The sequence below is a fragment of the Coffea arabica genome, chromosome 6c, assembly GCF_036785885.1.
Source record: "Coffea arabica cultivar ET-39 chromosome 6c, Coffea Arabica ET-39 HiFi, whole genome shotgun sequence".
Classification (NCBI taxonomy): domain Eukaryota; kingdom Viridiplantae; phylum Streptophyta; class Magnoliopsida; order Gentianales; family Rubiaceae; genus Coffea; species Coffea arabica.
The window spans coordinates 13656751-13671374 of record NC_092320.1 but is presented as its reverse complement, the minus strand read 5'-3'; the positions used below and the strand labels follow the sequence as shown (position 1 = coordinate 13671374).

Sequence of the window (14624 nt, the reverse complement as noted above, 5' to 3'; positions counted from 1 at the left end):
CTACTAACAGCTATCTCATAAAATTGATTACCAGTAAGAAAATTTCTATTAAAAGATATAACAGATATTTTAATATTTTTACTAAATATCAAATGAATTTGGACTAATCTATTATATACTTTGAATTATATGTGAGATAAGTGTTAAGCTTGTGTTTGACCCAAAATAAATTTCAACAACACAAATTAGTCAGATAAATCTAAATTCCTAAATATTATTTTGGACACAATCGAAATTAATTCAACCTTGGCTCATTACATAAGGGCCACAATTAATCCAAATACGTTTCTAATTCATACCTACTAATAAGTAAAAAAAAATTAAAGAAATAAATCAATCGGGCCAAACCCAATTGAGATAGATGTCCATGATTTTAACCCCAAACTTTTCTATAAGAGAAAATACAGATAGGAAAAATGTTTATCTATATAAACAATGGAGCAACGTTCAACCACAAAAAGAACTCACCGAGTATAGATCAAATTCTTAGTATTTCTGAACTTTTCTCCTCTTTGAAGCTTTGGACCTAAATTTCAGACACTTTTCCTGAAGTTTAGCATCCAAATAATGCGTTCATGAAAGAAAGTTTCACCAAATTTCACCTCTCCTCTACTGAAGTTTTGGCCATCTTCTCCTTTACACCTCCTTCTCTCACTTTTTTTCACTTTGTATGGCTGCAGTTTTCGAGAGAAAAGTAAAGTGGTAGCTTTCTTTGATTTGATTTTTCGTTCTATTGTTGTTTTGGATTGCAAATTATTGATGAATTTCACTGTTGAGTCTTTTATTTCCTCTGTATTTTGGTCTTTTGTGCGTGGGTTGTCAGATACAGCAATTGTTTTTCTCTTTTTTTCTAATATAACAATTTCATCTCTTTTTTTTTTTTGTTTTTTTCTGTTGGTTTTTGGTTGGATTCAAGTTAACTCAGTGTGATTCGATCGTTTCTATCCAAGTTAGAGACTTCTCAGCTGAGTTCTTGGTAATCCATGTATCTTAGGAATTATTTCGTCTCGGTATTAGAATGGAGAGCTCCGTTTCAGTGTTGACTCGGCTGGGTTTTTGAACTTATAATCAAAAGAACTTAAAATCAATCCAAAAGAAAACTAAAAGAACTTATAATCAATCCAAGGAAACTTACAACCTTCCTCAAAAATACAATTTTGAATCCATTAACATTAGAAGGTGCAAAAACAGCAGGCTAGTAAAGTTGATGGAGACGAAGAGAGCTTGTATGGCAGAGATAAAAAAGGTTTGAGTCCAAAATTCAAGTATTCAGATGGAATGCAAAGATTCCAGAGCCTAGAAAAAATGAATAAATTGCTAGAGGTTAAAAATGATTCTTGTCCTAGATCAGGTTGTGCAGTGTCTGTATAAATTGGTGCTTGCTCAATTGGATATATCTTCTGTCGAACTTTGGCTGGTGGAACAGCTAATAGAAACAGTAGTCTGCCGTTCTTTCCTGGATAGTGGCTACTTCTTAATGATTTGTATATAGGGACAAATATGCACGTAGTTCGTGGGTCAAAGCTAGTTAGTGATCTGATCTCTGACTATCTAGATTCAGCTCTGGGTACTCTATTATACTTGTTTTGTTTCACATCCGCATTACACCATGTTTTAAGATGGCATTTGTCCCTTAATGCATGGTGTAGTCTTTATATCTGGAAGCGGTTTCTGAAAAAACCAAGGAGATAATGCAGACATAGGAGGCAAATCTGTTGGTAACTTATCCAGAAACATGAATCCTCTCATCATAGGTGGTTGCTACCATGATTTCTTACACTACTCTAAGCTCTTTCTCGGGGAGTATAAACTTTTCATGCATCCTAAGTTCATTTTGGCCCACAAGTTCAAATTGCGAATGAATTTCAGCATTGATAATGGGGCATTATTGCCCTGGATCTTTTCTCCCACTTCCTACTCCACTCCTTATCCCATCTTCTATCATCTTGCCATGTATCCTTCATAAACATCCCATTTATAATTTATTTCTCTCCCCGTTTTTAGGAATCCAAAACAAGTCATGACTACTCAGAGTTAGTATATTCATTACATCACATAACTTTGTGCACGAAAAATCCACTCCGTATCCTACTACATCATTATAAATAGACATCCTCAAAGAAATTATTAGCCTTGAACAGGAAGCTCACAAGAATAGCAGAAAATAAATTGCAGACATGTTGTGCATGATCACGAGAGGAGAAGCAGGCAATTAAATAACTATGCCTCCACTCATAAGAATTAAAGTACAAAAGCTATCTGCATTCAAGTATAAACATGTAACATAATCAGCTAGGGTGGAATTATATTTATTTTAGTATCAATGCTAAGTTGACACTGAGGCGCCAAAGGGTAGGGGACGCTTCCTGCATCTCACATAAACTCTTTCAGCACTTTTAATTAAAAGTTTTGGAACCTATTGATACTTCTGTAGATGTCTTTGCATGTTTGTAGCCCTAGGCAAGGAATGGCAGAAAAATAGCAGAATCCAAACATCAATTCTACAGCTTAGCATTTCCAATATGCACTTCAACTTATCTACCAAAGTTGAATGTTATTTCAGAAGGTTCATGGCATCATAGAAAAGGCGTAAAAGAAGCAAACATTAAAGGATAGGAAACTTTATGATGACTATACAACAAATAAGAGGATTAAAAAAAAAACTACATATGGTACGAAGAAAATGTGTATATGGCATGCCTACTTACAACAAATTCAGTGTTATATCACAGCTTAGGTTTTTGTTGCAGAAGAGAATAAGAGAAGAGATAGAGCAACCACAGTGAGTAGTGTCCATTTGCCTCATTAATTAGATAGTCCTGTCTGCTTCATCCACAAAGACCACTTGACAGCTTCTAGAAACATATCGTTCTTTTGCAGTGCATTGATCAGATTATAATAGGTTATTCGGTCAGGTTTTATACCATTTTCTCTCATCTCTTTAACCAAAGCAACAGCCTCTTCAACCATTCCTGCAATTCCATATGCTTTTATTAATGTGTTATAACCGCATAAATCAAGCCCAAGTGCAAATTGTTTCAGTTCCATCAGAATGCCAGACACTTCTTCAATCCATCCTTGCTCTCCATATATATTAATCATTATATTGTATGTGTAGGAATCTGAAACACAGCTAGATTCCTTCATTCTCTGCAAGACATTTCTGAATTTCTCCATTTCACCTTCTTTCCCATAGGCATCCAACATACAGTTATAGGCTTCAAGGGAAACTGAAAAGCCATTAAATTGCATTTTTTTCACAGTAGATGACATATTCTTCAAGTCCTTATGCTGCCCATATGCAGCTATCATTGTATTGTAAGAGATAGCATCAATTAGACCTCGCTTTTTAGCCATCCAAAATACTTTCCTTGCCCTCTTGAATAGCCCAGATTTTCCATAAACATCAAGCATCACATTAAAAGTGACAGTATTAGGAGCAAACCCATGTCGAAGCATCTCATCAAGAACTTTTGAGAGTTCATCAACTGGCAAAGCACGAGCACAGCAGTTTAACACACAGTTGTACAATTCCTGATCCCATATGATTCCACTTTTCAAGGTTTTGTAGTAAAGACCTTGCAATTTATCGAGCATACCACACTGTTGATAAATTCGGAACATATCTCTAAGCAGATAAACATCTGGAACAATGTTCGTCTGTTTGTCCATTACATCAAGAACTATGCATGCCTTCTCTAAACAGCCAGATTTCACATACATTCTGACTACAACACTGAAAGTTATCATGTCCAAGGAAATGCCTGATTTTCTTAACTTGATATAAAGGCTTTCAGCTTCACTGAATTGACTCATTGTGCTGAAAATGTCTATCATTGTACAGATTATGTACAAGTTAGGCTTGTCATCAGATTTTGGCATGAAATCAAAGATCTTTTTGGCATTCTCTAGATGACCCAATTCTTTGCAAGAACAGATAAGCAAATGGTACAGATTGTCCTCAGATAGAGAATCCTGCCACTGCTTCTCCTTTAGCACTTTCAAAGCATCACTTATCAAGCAGTTTTTTACATAAGCCATGACCAGAATTGAGCAAGATGTCTGATTTTGCAGAATGTGGTCATAGAGAGAACCTTTTAGAATATGAGGCACTTTTGCAATTCTTTCAGCCTTCTCATAAGCTTGCAAAATTATACCAAGGACAGAGGACTTCTGGCAACCAATCATCATCATGTCATCGATAGTTCTCAGGATGCCCTCTTCATCTTGATGTTTAGCCTGCAAGTTTATCATTGTGAACAAATTTGATGAGTTCGGCATAAGTTCCAACCTTTTAAGTTCCATATAGAACCGCTTGGCTTCCTTGTAATTATTTGTCCTCCCCCATCCTTCAATCATGGACCTGTAAGTTGTTTCATCGGGCTTCAATCCGACATTTTCAAGGTCATGAAACAAACGGTCTGCAGCATTCATGTTTGAAACTTTCCCGTAACCAGTAATTAGTGTGTTGTAAGCAATGATATTTGGAGTAAAACCAGCATTCTGCATAGAAAGCAAGACTCTCTCAGCATCATCTAGCTTGCCTTGTTGGCTGTAAGCATTAAGCATAACCAACCAATTCTCCAGATTTAAGGTTACTTTATCTGCTCTCAAGAGTGAAATAACATCTTCTGCCTTATCATACAAGCCCATGCGTGTGTATATAGTGATCGTAGCTGAGTATGCTGAGTGACATACAATATTAAGCTCCCTCATCTTAGAAAACGCAAACTCTGCCTCCTCAACTCTCCAACCCTTCTGATAAAGACTCATAAGCATTCCAAAAGTGGCAATATTAGGCCTGACCCCATGTTCGAACATCCTGTTAAACCACTTTGCTCCCAAATCTACAAGCCCCCGCTTGTAACAAGCATAAATCAGAGTGTTAAAAATTTGATATTCGATCTCACACCCTGAATCAGCAATCTCTCTAATCATGTCCTCTGCTACATCCCAGTCCTCTCTCCTCCCTAGCACTCTAAATATTAAATTATACGCTGTCAAATTCTTCTTCAACTTCCCATTTTCTCTCATCCACTCAAAAAAACTCAAAGCTTTACTGTCACTATTACTATGTTCCAGTTGCTTCAAGATTCCATTACAACGCTTCAAGCTCAAATCACACTCCAAATTACTAATATCAAAATCCAATGCCAGTTTATTATCCGATAAACGACGATCCATAATATCTTTCCTGTCAGTTTTCATAGCCTTCTCTCCACTTTTCGCCTTATTAACCCCCTTCCACAAATTTGACCTCAAGTTTGAATCTTTCTTCACTCTCTTTACACCCATAAATCTTTTCCAAACATTAAACCCACCCTTCCTAAAATTCCCATCAAAATTCCCTCTGCTAGAATCTACACTCTCGGAATCCACATCATCATTTGACTCGAAAACCGAATCAACAACCAAATTTGAATCACAAGTATCCAAAAGCTCAGTATCCAACTGAGAAACCTTAATGGGCTGCACCTTGCAAAAGGGCTTGCTTACACATGATCCAGATATATGCAAGCATCCAGGAAACAAGGAAATCGAAAAGGAATCAACAATTCGGACAGAATTCACTGTAAACTTGTGTTTTTCATATGAAGGATTTTCCAGTGATATTGTGAGCTTGAAAGAGGCCATGAAGTTCAGTTCAGTTCAGTGGCCTCTCAAGAAATGCCCTGCTTAACTCATTGAATCATATGAAAAATGCAGAGCAAAATCAGGTCGAGATTGTGATCGAAGGAATGGTAAACTTGAGTGAGTTATCCTGTGGCAATGCAATGGAAGAAGAGAAAATGGGATAAAGAACGTACCTTTTGGGGTGAGGTGGGAGGGAAGAATTGGAGTTTGGATGATTGCAGATAGTACAGCAGTGGACCAAAAGGAACCTTTTGCTTTTGGATTTTTTGGGATTTCCTAAATTTGTATGTGTGGGCTGAGACAGAAAAGAGACATGCCATAACAGTTTCACTATTTCACTTCAGAAAATGCTGAAACTTGGCCAAAGTTTTTTATTTTCTTTCTTTTTAAACTATAGAAAAGTAAAATTAATAACTCTTTTTTTTCTTGGAAAAACTATTGATTTAGCAGCAAGGATATAAGATAGTCTAAACCAACGAAATATTACTCCATCCCACTACAGTTTAAATGTTTAACGATTTTGATATTGGTCTGCAACTTTAAGTGTAATTTGATGTATCAGTGTAGTTTGAATTAGTTTTTAATGATTTTTTCTTGACTAACTTGATCATCTTTTGCATTTAGCAGTTATAAGTTTGATGTGTCTTGTAAAATTAATTAAACTTTAAGTTTTGTAAAGGTTATTTAATTTGTCATATTTTTTTTTAATCTAATTGATGTTGAAGTCTTGCATTTAGATATTCAATTTAACTAGTCTAATTATCTTATTTCCATAGGTAACTGTAGGTAAAAGTAAACCCTCGTAACATATTTATTGATTAGAATTAGAGTTTTCTAATATTTAATACTGTTAAAAGATTAAATCCTATAATTGTACCTAGAATTGTTTTCTAATTAGGAAAATTATTAACGATCGACAAACTAAAAAAAGGTTGTTCGTTAGAGTTTGTTGATAATTATAATCAATTTATTCATGAATATTTGAATTATCTTTGTATCAAGAATCAATTGATTAATATCACCAGTACTGAAGCACATCACTAGTTGATTAAATCTGAATTTAGCAAATGGCAGAATCTTTCTGCCACAGAACAAGGTGAAACTAAAATTGAGGCGGTCACTGAAGGAATCCAAACATACTTCAGTGCTACAGATCCCCTGAACCCCATAGTTGGTGTTACAGGTAAATACAACATTATTGCAGCTACAACAACAGTTTATCGCATCAATACATCGCTCTTTATCAGCTCAGTTAAACAGAGATTGGGTGATATTAAGAATCACTAATTTGTTCTAGTTGTGGTAATGAGTTTCCAGATATGAAAGACTTGAACAGTGTGAGAGCTTGTTTTGGCCTATGCAAGGGAACTTCATGTCCTGCTCCTCTCACGGTAACAAAGTTTAGCCCTTCATATTGCTGTGTCCATCCTCCAACCTATGTAATACATTAAATACACAAATTACCAAACAATGATTATTACATTTCTTTGTTAAACGAAATCAATAATATCAGATAAAAAAGCAGGTACCTAGCTAAATGGCTCATATGTTGACAAAATTTGCAGAGAGAAATGGATGAAGCTAAAGGGGTAAGGATAAAATATGTGAGATTAAACATAAAAAACAGGCCAGCAAATTACCTGTCCATCATCATACCAAGGACGCCATGGACCAACTGTTCGCAGCTTCAGAGCATCTAGACTATAGCGAGTAGATGTAACCGGCAGTACGGCATCTGTATCGCCACTGTCATGAAAAGGGTAGAGTAAGAACCACCTGAGCTGAAGAAAGAATGGATGATGTTTTGTAAATGCAGATGATTAAAAATCTAAAAGACGGGACATCCTACTGTTGAAACTTAGTCCTCTAACATCAGTAAACTTGTATTCAAGAAAGTTTATGCATAAGGTGTATCATAGTAGCAAGCTGCCATCATTATCTGGTAGATGAATGAAGAGAGAAACAGCAGAATTCACGAGGGAAGATATCTAGTACAAAAAAACTCTCTTTTAGCAATCAATATATTTCTGATTCAACTGTATCTGCAAACTCTTTCTTTGATAAAAAGAAATTCCAATATGAAACTTCAGAGAACCAAAGCAAGCATAACTACAGATATAACAAACTGCAACTTTACACCACAGAAAAAATTCCAGAGTCAGGAGAGCTTGGAAAGGTGATGCACAGAACCACTTTTCCCACGGAATTTTGGAAAAGCAGATGAAAGCTAGAACGGGCACGAAAAATCTAGCTCAGGTCAATCATCAATGATGTTTTGTCAACTAGGACATGACAAGGCATATGAGATGGAGCTGTTTAAGTTTGATTTTAATGCAATAGCCCAAAACTACCATTATACGTAGGAACAAAATGCTAAAGAAATCATTGCCCTTTTAGTAGAGAGAGAAAGAGAGATTGCCATTCTTTTGCGCTCCTTTTGAGAGAGCTTTCAGTTGGTTGTTATTCACTAACACATCTTAGTGCACGCTTCAAATGATAATTACTTCTCATTTTTGTTACAAAATTACACAATTATGCTTCTGCCTCCTGAGGCTTCACAATTCTAGAAAGAAATGGCTCTGACCCTTTTCGATTTATAAAATAAACTTGCACTAACATAAACCTCCAAGGCAGAACAAAATAAACCTTTGAGTTTTCTATGAAGTCAGGTATATCACTTGTATCTGACTGAGCAGTACTACCATCTGGGCTCCAATGACCAAATTAATGATTGATTGCAAAATTGAGCTGAGTTTGGAGATAAACCTGAAGACCCATATTCGAATTCCAGCATTTAGAAGCTCATGATAGATGTTCAGCACTGACCGAGGAGAATCCTTCCAGTTATTGTACACATCATCACTACAACAATGTAATAGATTGAACAAACATTTAGAGCACAATACCCAGAATAAAATAGAAAATAACTGTCAAATTTGGGTGACATTAGCAGATATAAAGTATTTTAGTTGTTGAAAATAGAATAAATGTTCAATGAAAGATTACTAGACAGGTGCTGTCATAGCCTATTACTCCTTGTAAGCACCGGGTACTTTCCATAGTCTGAGCACATGATAACTGGAATGTCATACTGCTATTGCACTGATGATTTCGAGCTTATTAGCAAGATGAATGAAATAAATAATCGTATTAAATTTTGACTCGCAGGTCAACAGATCTTTTATTTCAACTGAGATTGAGGGCAAAGCTATTTTGAGCAAGCTTCATTCACTTGTATGAAAGCTATTTGCAGATATCTCTACACCCTGATGTTCTAAGCATACATCTGAAGCAAAAGAAAAAAGTCATAGAAACTAATTGGAATAATAAGTACTGAAAGTGGAAAGATGGAGGTCAAATACAAACTAGTAGCTGCTTAATGGTCTTCCTAGATGAACTTTGCTTTCTGAATTACCAGTCCAGCTACTGACACAGTGATCAGCACTCTGATCAATCATGTGACAAATATGCAATGGCATCAAGGAAGTGAAACAATTTGTCAAAGGAAAGTTATTTTCTTCATTAAAGATCTCTAACCTGAGTGACTATTAACTATGAATTCGGGAAAATAAGCTACCTCTGACGAGTGCACAGGAAGCCTTTTCCAACTCATTGTGTCTGTTTTTCTTAGTATAGATGCCAATTTTCATAATGGTAGTAACCTATTTTATGTAGTACTATGCATCAGGTTCATTCAGATGCATAATACTAACAAAATATTGCACATAGTAATTATGGTTCTTCAACCTCAGTGTATGATTATTTACATATACATGAACTTATCTCGACCAGCTTTTTACAATAAATTAGCATAAACTGTTTCTTACAAGATATTACCACCTAATTATGGTTTTTCCAAGCCAAAGGATGCTTGATGAACATATATTTGACATGGATTAGAAACATTAGCAATATGTGCTGTTGAATAAATGTTCATTTAACTGGTTAATATCCCAAGCTATCCCAAGACATAGCACATTTCCACGTAAGCAATTCTCAAACACATTAAGAATGATGTGGCTTACTGACAGAGAAGATCAAAGCCCCTAAGAGGCATTCCTTCCCCAGATGTAGTGCAGTGCATTTGGAACACAGAGAAAGGATGATATTACCAAAAGCATTTAAATAACAACCCATCCTACTCAAGTTTATAACAACCCATCCTACTCAAGTTTTGTCATTTCTTTTGGAAAGTGCTTCCACAGTTTAAGATTGAAGTGAATTTTAAAAACTTTTCCAGATTGAAGTGTTTAACAGCAACCTACTAGTCATAAGTGGTTCTCACAGTGATAGAAGTACATGAAGAATTAGTTAAGAAAACCTGCAGCCATGGGTCAACAAAGTACTAAAACATGTCAGAATAGGAATTCTGCTTCATGATGAAAAAGTTCTCAATATCAACAAAGCAGACTAGGTGTTGGAAGGAGAAAGGAAAATATAAATTGCACTCCTTCACTGCAGAGATGTCCTAACCTAAATCATGAAATTACCTGCAAGTTGCCCATTTGAATGAATTGCTTCTGTTGTAAACATGAAGCGCGTGTTGAACCTTGGGAAGATTAAAGTAAACTGTTGAATGCTGCTCTGTACACGGATCATATGCCCTTCTTAAATGTCCAACCTTCTGACATGACATTACATCTCATGAGTGAACCAAAAAGAAATATTGTGAATAAAATGCAACCAATTTGAGCTTTCTCTCGCCTACAAGTTTTCAAACTAGAGATTCTATCATGACTCCATAGAACTACTGAAGCAGATTACAAACAAGCCACCATAAAGTTTCTTCAACATGCAGCTTACTATGTCTTACTTACCGACTTAGAAGATTAACAAAAAAAATATGAAAGGTCAAAGAAAGATTTGAGCATTACTGTTATAACTTATAGGAGCTTCTGCTCATATCAGAAAAGGCCTGTCACAATAATTATGTTTTTACATGAGCTAAAAAGAAAAGCTACATTCAATCCCATGGATGGATTTGAATAGGAGGTGCACTTTGGCATGATCATTGAACAAATTCCATATTTTCCAGCAAAATCCTTTTCCTTTTTAAGGTTGGAAGCCATGACAATGAATTCATGCATGCAGAATCTCCAGCTAGATCTACCTACTTGTACCACCAGAATAGACGAAAATATTTCAATCCAATGGCATTTGTTTCCAATTAAAACCTGAACATGAAAATTATTAAATTTACATAATGAGAGATCAATTCACTAGATGTATGTACTCACATTCCTCCTCTTCAGAAACTGATTCATCACACTAAAGTTGGCTGTGCAAGCAGGAGTGAAGACACTGTATTGATCAATGTTTCCAATTTCTTTGTCGGCAATGTCAAGAATCTTACCACATGACTCTTTGGGAAGTATAAATGAATCTAAGTCACAAAAAATGTTTAGCTTCTTGAATGTCTGGTCAGATATCATTCCAGCTGACCACAAAAATTGGAAAAGTCCCAGGTGGTCATGAAAGTCATCAAATAAAGCATTTCCAACCTGCATCGATACAAGTAAAAATCATTACTGCATTCATGATGTACCTTTTCTTATAATATTACAAGGTCAAGTCCATACCATGAAACCCTTGAAATTAATTGTTTTATCATTTGTTGCGGAGTTGTGCCTCACTATAGCTTGACTTAATTGAGGAACGTAATGTCCTGAATAGTAGACATAAATAATTTGAGGAACATACTCCAGCACAGATATTCTAAAGCTAATCGGTCATCAATCAACAAGTTTTGACAATTTACTGGAGCCCTATGAATCTAAAGCAGCTACCATTGCTCTTAGATAGCCCAGAAAAATGTCACTTTCCCATGTAAGAAGAATATCAATATCAGTTGCAATTAGATCCAGATGCAGCAAGATATGTAGAGCTCTCAGAGTTCTATGTCATTGAGACAATTATATCCACCTTACAAATGCACAGAAAGCAAATAACTTCATTGAGTTCCAAAAAAAAAAATCCAAAATAGTAAAGCTTCCAAAATAGTAAAGCTCAGAAAAACTCAGAAATATCAAAAGAAGAGGAAAGGTTGATGAAAAAGGCATAAAAAAAAAGAGGAGCCAGAGTCATCTGTCTTATGCATAGTGCTGTAGAAAAAAAAAACATTAACAAATGTGATAAACCCTACACGCTAAAGCTTTTAGCATCATTTTGATCTTTCTTTCCTTTTTAGATGTTTATCTCAAGGTCAATTTTCTACATAACAAAATTTTTTGAAGCCAGAACATACATAAGCAATTTTCTGCCTATTCAAAAGAATGTTTGAGGGCATGTTTTAGGCTTTGGAAACTACAAAAAAGCAATGATTGCAAAACGGTGAATAAAAGGCAACGGCTACGTTTACAGCTGTCAACTGCAATTAGGATCAACATCCCCTCATAAGTACAGAATAGCTGGCCTTGAAAAATATGGAAAACTTATAAGAAAGTAAATGTTTTGACACTAACACGGTTCAAAATGAACTGATCACAAGGTGTTTTGTTTTATCTCAATCAGTTTACCCCCAACAACGTGTTCTTAGAGATAACTTATAGATACTTTTTTAACTTCTATGTTCCTTATGCTGTATCTGAATGGGCACATACTGTCAGGACCACAAGTTGAACATTGCAAGTTAGTTAACTTCTACTGAACAATGGTTGTTTTCATTCGTCACCTCTTTGCTCTACGAAACTTTCAGTATTGATTTTTTTCCTGATGTTATGATTACAAACATTTTTGGATAAAGGGATACTCTGAGCCTTACATGGGGAAAGGGGGAAGTAGAAGGCTTGATATTACCCTTACATATATTATATTGATGATACAGTGAGCACAAACCACCATAACGGCTTAAGTTCTGGATTAAAGGACAATGCTCATTTATCTACCTGCATAGCTCTCGCCAGAGATATAGAAGTCCCGTCCTTTATACTGAGGAAAACGGTCAAACCATTTCAACAAAAATGCATGGGAGTCAGCAGCTGCAAGTTGGAATAGTTAAAGTGAGGTACTCTCTAATTATGGCAACAAAGTAGCATGTAAAACCAAGATCAAAGATATACCAGTCCTTAAATCCCCATTGTTTAGATGATCTGAGGGAGTATTTGAGTAGGAATATCCAACTCCAACCGGAGAGTCCAGAAATAACATATTTGCAGCTGCAAAACACCAGCATAATTAATCCGCCAACCAGATGTGTTTTGTGATTGAAAAAGAAATCTAGCAGAATTTGATAGACTAATGTCCAGTTTTTAAATCATTAATTCTTCCATCTAGAGAGGAATACACCAGTATACTGTTTAGAGTCATCAGTAGCTCCCCCTTTCAACCACACTTATCCACAGATACAGCTGATAAAAATTAACTTGTTTTTTTTTTCAGAAATGTATAACTTAATCTTGCCTGCCATGTAGCGGCTTATCCAAATGCAAAGAAAAAATCATAGCAATGCAACGCTTAACTACAAATTTGTAGTTCTTTTACAGCAATTGGAGCACAAGTAAATATAAACCTGGCAGATTATATACCTTGGTTCCAAGAGTAAGGGTTCAGATAAAGATGTTTCCCATCTTTCTCAACATGAAAAGGGCCAATCTCCTCAGCCACCCCATAAGCAATTGATGAACATCCAGGCCCTGAAAGATAACCATGAGGTCAAACACAATATTCTTTCAAATATGGCCCTTGAAATTTTGAAACTACAAATCCTGCAAAATCAACACAAAGAAATAGTAAGTAAAATCAACTTGTCACAGAGCCCATTGAACAGCTAAAAATTGAACAATCAACCTGAAAAGATACCATCTTTGTTGAGAATTTTGACTAACTACACGACTCCCAAGCATCAAGAAATGACCCTAAAGTGGACTAGTCAGATACATTACACAAATCAGCCATCAAACCATAATAACTAAAGAAACTAAAAACTAAAAATGCTAAGGCGAATCAGAAAGGAAGAATAGACCTCCATTGAGCCAAAGAACAAGAGGCTTGGATGCAGGGTCTTCAGCAGCCTCGAAAAACCAGTAAAATAAAGCCCTCCCAGCTTCCTCATTGACCGTAACAAATCCAGCATAGTGAGCAAAACTCACATTAAAATTTTGGCCAGGAAGGTGCAAAACTCTGTCCAACTGTTGCTGGGCATATGGGTCTGCAGAAAATCCACAGCTGCTGCAATTGGTGAGATCAATAAGCAATGTACTGATCAAAATAACGAGAACCCAGTTCAAAGTTGCCATCTTTCCGGGTCCTCCTCGGTTCCCAGGTTGATTTTTGAGAGGCGGGGCTACTGGAGAAGGGGCTGATATAAATTGTAATTAGAAGGACGCAGGTAGGCACTATTTGGGATTGATAGTGACTTGCATCAACTCAAATGGGATACATTCCATCAACTCAAATGGGAGTTGATACGAAGGTCCACTCACATTTCCGAGAGAAACTTTTTTAGATCCTCATATTTAAAATCGGTCAAGATAGCGTTTGGTCCCAAAGATAGTGATTAGTCTCTCAACTATAAAACTTTTGCGCGTTTGGTCCCAAAGCTCATTTTTGTTCAATTTTCTACCCAAGAAGGCAATACTACCTCACATGTTCATAATTTCAAGGCCAAAATGGATAAAATTTGTTTCCCTTTAACCCAAAAAAAAAAAAAAAACACATAATCTCTCCTTTCCCTCAATTTTCATCCACCATATAAAGACTTTTTATATGTAAGACTTATTGCTCATGCAATTTGGAATCCTCATTTCAATCGATTGGTTGTGAAAACTTTTACTCGAGAGGATACTCCTATCCTAGTGAATATCGCCTATTTTGATATTTATCAATGGTGGTATACAACTAATATTATGTACCTGTTAAAGTGCTTTTTCTATTATTTTTTTGTGACATATTCTTAAAACTAAGTCAGTTGTATCTACAATCGAAGTAGAAATCGAGTGTTCCATTTTGCCTTTATAATTATAGGCACCTGAGGTAGACATACAGTCTTTGAC

General features: G+C 35.8%; 2 protein-coding genes across 3 annotated transcripts; both read right to left on the bottom strand.

Moving 5' to 3' along the window:
* Positions 1–2534: 2534 nt before the first annotated feature.
* LOC113691622 (pentatricopeptide repeat-containing protein At4g30825, chloroplastic-like) lies at positions 2535–5878 on the bottom strand. The gene is made up of 2 exons (XM_027209848.2): positions 5808–5878; positions 2535–5672 (listed from the first exon to the last, which is right to left on the bottom strand). Exon 2 carries the CDS (start codon positions 5632–5634, stop codon positions 2806–2808), a length of 2829 nt encoding a protein of 942 aa, XP_027065649.1. The 5' UTR covers positions 5635–5672; positions 5808–5878; the 3' UTR covers positions 2535–2805.
* An 815-nt stretch (positions 5879–6693) lies between these two features.
* On the bottom strand, positions 6694–14083 carry LOC113692849 (serine carboxypeptidase II-2-like). 2 transcript variants are annotated; one of them, XM_027211437.2, is made up of 10 exons: positions 13595–14083; positions 13158–13265; positions 12693–12788; positions 12519–12611; positions 11214–11299; positions 10872–11135; positions 10125–10258; positions 8401–8496; positions 7275–7380; positions 6694–7069 (listed from the first exon to the last, which is right to left on the bottom strand). In XM_027211437.2, the coding sequence occupies exons 1-10, from the start codon at positions 13866–13868 to the stop codon at positions 6908–6910; spliced, it is 1419 nt and encodes a 472-aa protein (XP_027067238.1). In that variant the 5' UTR covers positions 13869–14083; the 3' UTR covers positions 6694–6907. The 2 variants fall into 2 exon arrangements, with proteins under 2 accessions (XP_027067238.1, XP_071909087.1); XM_072052986.1 differs by having other exon boundaries at positions 10125–10255.
* Between the last annotated feature and the right edge of the window lie 541 nt (positions 14084–14624).

What these genes read in the sequence shown, in the direction of transcription:
- LOC113691622 (XM_027209848.2), bottom strand. Translation starts at nt 5,634, where the DNA reads ATGGCCTCTTTCAAGCTCACAATATCACTGGAAAATCCTTCATATGAA.
- LOC113692849 (XM_027211437.2), bottom strand. Translation starts at nt 13,868, where the DNA reads ATGGCAACTTTGAACTGGGTTCTCGTTATTTTGATCAGTACATTGCTT. An exon ending in TGTTCTTTGGCTCAATGGAG is followed by an intron (nt 13,266 to 13,594) that starts GTCTATTCTTCC and finishes GTTATCTTTCAG; the next exon opens with GGCCTGGATGTTCATCAATT. An exon ending in TTAATTTCAAGGGTTTCATG is followed by an intron (nt 11,136 to 11,213) that starts GTATGGACTTGA and finishes GTATCGATGCAG; the next exon opens with GTTGGAAATGCTTTATTTGA.